This window comes from Antrostomus carolinensis, unplaced genomic scaffold (assembly GCF_000700745.2).
Source record: "Antrostomus carolinensis isolate BGI_N321 unplaced genomic scaffold, ASM70074v2 scaffold38290, whole genome shotgun sequence".
NCBI lineage: Eukaryota > Metazoa > Chordata > Aves > Caprimulgiformes > Caprimulgidae > Antrostomus > Antrostomus carolinensis.
Window position 1 is genome coordinate 1 of NW_010288414.1, and position 5,182 is coordinate 5,182.

Here is a 5,182-nt window from a genome sequence, read left to right on the forward strand (position 1 = left end):
GGAACCACGGAGGCTGCAGGGGGGCAGGTAGCTCCAGAGCCATGGGGAGCCCCTGGGCTGGGCTGGGGGTCCTGGCATCGGGGCAGCCCCATGCCCACGCTGTCCCTTGTCTCCACTCAAGGCTGTGGGGCCAAAGCTGCTCCCATGGCCTGGGGGTGGGGGGGGGTTGTGGGCATCTTCCCCTGTAAAGAGCAGGGGGATGCCTGGGGGTCTTGCTCCGATGCCCCCGAGCCCTTTTTTCCCCAGGTTGCTCTACAACCTGCAGTACCTGGGCCGCACAGGTGTTGGGAAGGTGAGGAGATGGGGCAGAGACGTGCCTAGGGGTAAATTATCTCTTCTGGGTTTCTTTTCCCATGCCCATGGGTTATTCCCTCCTTCTCACTCCGTTTCAGGACGGTGGCAAAGAGGTGCTGGCCCGAGCCATCCACACCGTGCTGGAGGGACACTCGGCAGCGCAGGTGAGTGACAGGGCTGAGGGCATCCCAGGAAGGGCTTGGTGAGAAAACTGCAGGGAAATACAGGCTCTGCCCAGGGATATATTTTTTTTGCTACTGGCTCCAGGTTCATTTGGTCTAGCTGAGTCTTTGACACCCCCCCACCCCTGTGGGTTGTTTTTTTTTCTGGTTAGAAGCATCTCTGCAGCCAGGAGAAGAAAGTGCATTAAGGAAAAATAAATAATAATCCAACCACATGCAGGAAAGCACTTGGCAAACTATGGGGAGGCTGAGCCTGGTTCCAGGGGTGTTTTAGGGCTTGAGTCACTTTTGCTTGAGCCTTTGAGGGGTGGTTTGTGAAATGATTCAGGTGTGAGAGAGCGCTGGGTGATGACCAAAAGGGCAGCACAGAGAACAACTCCTTGAAAAAGCTGTGATTGACTGTGCTTCATCACCTCTGCTTTTGAGGTTGGATGAGGCTCTGGGTTGGATGAGGCTTTGAGCAACCTGGTCTAGTGGAAGGTGTCCCTGCTGATGGCAGGGGGGTTGGAACTGGATGAGCTTTAAGGTCCCTTCCAACCCAAACCAGTCTGGGATTCTATAATCTCCTTTTGTAAGTGTTTTATTAAAAGCAGAGCTCAGACACTGTGATGATCGGGGGCTTCTTCCCCCTCCATCCCCCATTCAGGAGGTTTTATTGGATGTGAAGGAAGCAGAAGTCCTCATACAGGAGAAGACTTCTTCAAAGGTGAGCGAGCGATACCCAAGGCCTGGGTGAGAGCAGCACCAGGAAGAACTGGTGACTCCCAAAGCTGCCCATCTCATGGCGCGGGGAGCCCGGCTGGAGGGGTTGTGGGACCACTTTGAACCAGGAACGGGGACAACAAGGACCAACCGCAGCCCCCAACACCATCTCCATCCTGTCCCCTGCGCAGCTCCTGTGCCGCTACCCCTACCCCACCATCTCCTGCGTGGGACGCTGCGTGGACAGCAGCAATTTATTCGCCTTCTGCGTGGTGTAAGTGCTGCCCGTGGGCTGTGGGTGGGGGGATATAGAGGGATGAGGGTCTTAGAAAATAAAACAAGTGACATCCAGAGCAGGCGCGGGGTCCCTGGTCTGCGAGGGGACCGTGGTTACATGGCAGGGCTGGGCTTTTGGAGCTGCTCTCACTGCCGTGTTTCCATCTCTAGCACTTCCCCGGAGAGCCCGCACGGGAGCACGTTCGACTGCCTGGTGTTTGCGTCGAGTTCTGAGCAAGAATGCGAGGAAATCATCAGGAGAATCGGTAAGAGAACGGTTTGTGTCTTTGGATATCACAGTGAGATAGTGGGATACCAAGAATTGCTCTTCTGGTCCAGCACACTCAAGATTTGACTTAATTTTCTTTTTATTGAGGTTACTCAATGAAAAAAACATCTATTTATCTATTTATTTTTTTACTTGAGATTACTCAATTAAAAAATAAACAGATGGTTTTTATTTTTGGATTTATTTTTTTAATTGAGATTAGTCAATAAAAAAATAAATAGATAAATAGATGGGTTTTATTTTTTGATTTATTTTTTTATTGAGATTAGTCAATAAAAAAATGAATAGATAAATAGATGTTTTGATAGAGTTAAATAGTCGTTTAACTAGATACTAGTTAAATAGTTAAATAGACATATAACTTTGATAGGGTTAGATAAATAGTTAGATAAATAGATAAATAGACGTTTTGATCGTTTTCTGGTGGGTTTGGTTTTTGTGTTTGTATGTTTGGTATATTTTTATTTTTACTTTTTTTTTTTAAGAACTGCTAGACAATGATTTTATTTTAAGAAACAGCTTCTAGGCATACCCAGATGGTTCATTGTTTCCACTGAGAACTTGGAGGAAACAGTGTTTTCGAGGGATGTTATTTTAAAACAGACTTTTCCTGCAGGAGCCCAGCCCGCTACTGCAGTTTAGCAGCAAATCAAACATTTCTCAATCCCATCACTTTGGAATTCTTATTTTTAACCTGCTTAAACGTGAGGAGCGTGGTGCTTCCTAAATTACCCGGCTTCTGGGCTACTGAGGACCCTCGGGTTTCTTGTGGGGACATCCCTGCCAGGTGTCCCCTCCCCAGGGTGTACCCCCCCCGAGATCACTCAGCATCAACTCAATTTTGAGACAGTGCTTAACTTCAATCAAGCCCCTTAAAGCAATAATTTATAAAGTAGATGCAAGGAAATCTTTTTCCCTGCAAGTTTAGCAGTGAGGAAAAGAGTTTAAAACTTAATTTTGGATCATTTTAGATGTTTTTAGCAGCTCTGTGGCAGATGATGGTATGGACCAGGGGCTGTGTTTGCTCCGAGGGCAGTTGGAGGGGTGGAGGAAGTTGTGTAAGAGCGCGTGGTAAGGAGCCTGTTCCTCCAGCCGCAGGATTTCAGCACACCGAGTGGTTTGTGTGATCAGGGAGAGCCCTGGCTCCAGCCCTGAGCCCCCCTGGCTCAGCCTTCACCTGCAGCACCCCGAGGGACACGGGCCCAGCTCCCCGGGGCAGGAGGCTGGATGGTTTCCACGCTGCTGTCCGGCCACGGTTGCAGGATGTGGTGTAACCGCGGCCGCTCTGCAGTTGCGCAGAGGGTCAGCGCTGGCTCGGTGCCTGCTCTCAGGTAGGAACCACTGTTCTTGCTCCTGACACGCTGCTGCTTTCTGCTGCAGCACTTTTCATTTCACTGAAATAAACCCAGGTGAGCCAGTGAACTACTGCCCTGTGCCGCTTTCCTAGTGCAGCCTGTTCTCCAAGAGCTGAGGAGAGCATTTCCATTTCAGTGTTGCTGACCTGTGTCAGAGGCAGCCTGAGCAGCCTTTTCCTCTCCCACCTCACAAGGTACAGCTGAGAAAACCAGCCCTGGCTTTGCAGAGCCCAGTTCTGAGGGAAGGTTTGAGTATGATCCTGTGAGGTGGGAAATGTGAGTCCTGTTGAGTGCCCATTCCAGTTTGCTCAGCAGCCTGTCTGCTCTGGGGCTGTGTAATTAGCTCTTCCACTCGCACGCCATCCTGCACTGCTATTAACTGGGACTTAGTCATGCAGCCAGACCAGTCACACCACTAACTTCCCCAGCACCTACTGCAAAGGAGGGGGAAAAAAAAAACAAAAACCAAAAACCCAACTTGAAAGAATTGTGCCCAAGTGGGGCATGAAGCAGTTGAAGCAGCCAGACCAGTCACACCACTAACATTAACTTCCCCAGCACCTACTGCAAAGAAGGAGGGGGAAAAAAACCAAAAACCAAAAACCCAACTTGCAATAATTGTGCCCAAGTGGGGCATGAAGCAGTTGAACTTTATTAAAAACCCACAAGCCCCCACCAAAGGCAGGAGGCTGCTGCCCAGGCCTGTCCATCAGGATGTTCCTCCTCTACCCCACCGCTGCCGGGCTCAGCTCTGCTCTCACCAGCCAAGAGCAGTGACTCAAACAACAGAAAAACTCCAAAAACCTCTGAGGGCAGCCAGGGTGAGGTCCCTGTTCTGTTGACAAGACAAATTGAAGTTGCCACAGCAGCAGTGCAGGCTGACAGGAGCCAGGAGGAGGAAGCAGCTTCTTCAAGCCCATACAAACCAAATGACAAAGACTCCTCTCAACATGTGAATGTAAAACATTTAATTTAAAAATGTTGACACTACAATATATAAAATAGCTATTATAAATGCACATAGTGTATTCTATAGCTGCCAGGTTTACGTTTTTAGGAAACTGTAAGTTACACTGTGGTTAAGACTTGTAGTTTCACCCTCTGAAAAAAGTCCACATTTGATCACAGTGATGTATGGTCAGACTAACAGCCCCAATTGTTAAACACTTGGATCAAGTCATAACCAGTTTTATTGCAAAAGGACCCTGTACACATTTATATCAATTCTAGTACCTTACAAGTTTAGCTACCCAACAAGTCATTAACATACAGAAACATGCATGAGAAGCAAGAAAGATCACCCATCCCTTCTGCATATTAGCAACTTGTCACTCCTGAGCAACAAGGCTCACATCACTGAGGTTTATGTGAACAGTCACTTTTAGCATTCATCCTGAGTGAAAGATGGAATGACTTAAGTACAAATGCAACATATTATAAACAATTTCTTACAAAAAAAAAGTCACAAATTAAAACCAAAGTATTTTACAGAATTTACTACAAAACACCATAAAAACAGCCTTCACTTAAGCTCTCTCTCCCCGTATCCTACGAGCCAACTGGATGTCTTTGGGCATGATGGTGACTCTCTTGGCATGGATGGCGCACAGGTTTGTATCTTCAAACAGACCCACCAGATATGCTTCGCTGGCCTCCTGTTTTCAAAAGCACAAGAAGAAATGTCGTTAGAAACCCTGAGCGAAGCACAGGCAGCACCGCGAGCGCCGAGGCCCAGCAGGCCACTACCCGTACCTGCAGCGCACCGATGGCTGCACTCTGGAACCTCAAGTCTGTTTTAAAATCTTGGGCGATGGCAATTCCCCGGCCCAGCCGTTGGAAGGGCAGTTTGCGAATCAGCAGCTCCGTGGATTTCTGGTAACGACGGATCTCACGGAGAGCGACGGTACCCGGCCTGGTTGGAGGAGGAAGAAGGAAGCGGGTGAGGCAGGGCAGTGGCTGCGGCAGCGCTGGGCCGGGCCGGGTCGTGCCGTGCTGGCGGCCTTACCTGTAGCGGTGAGGCTTCTTAACGCCGCCGGTAGAGGGAGCGCTTTTCCGGGCCGCCTTGGTGGCCAGCTGCTTGCGGG

At 49.2% G+C, this 5,182-nt stretch overlaps 1 protein-coding gene across 1 annotated transcript; it reads right to left on the reverse strand.

The window, feature by feature from the left end:
- Positions 1-4,049: 4,049 nt before the first annotated feature.
- LOC104519688 (histone H3.3) lies at positions 4,050-5,177 on the reverse strand (the record flags this gene model as incomplete). The annotated part of the gene is made up of 3 exons (XM_010166687.2): positions 4,050-4,753; positions 4,851-5,010; positions 5,104-5,177. Coding segments are annotated over 3 exons (363 nt in total), but the record flags the coding sequence as incomplete, so codon positions are not given.
- Between the last annotated feature and the right edge of the window lie 5 nt (positions 5,178-5,182).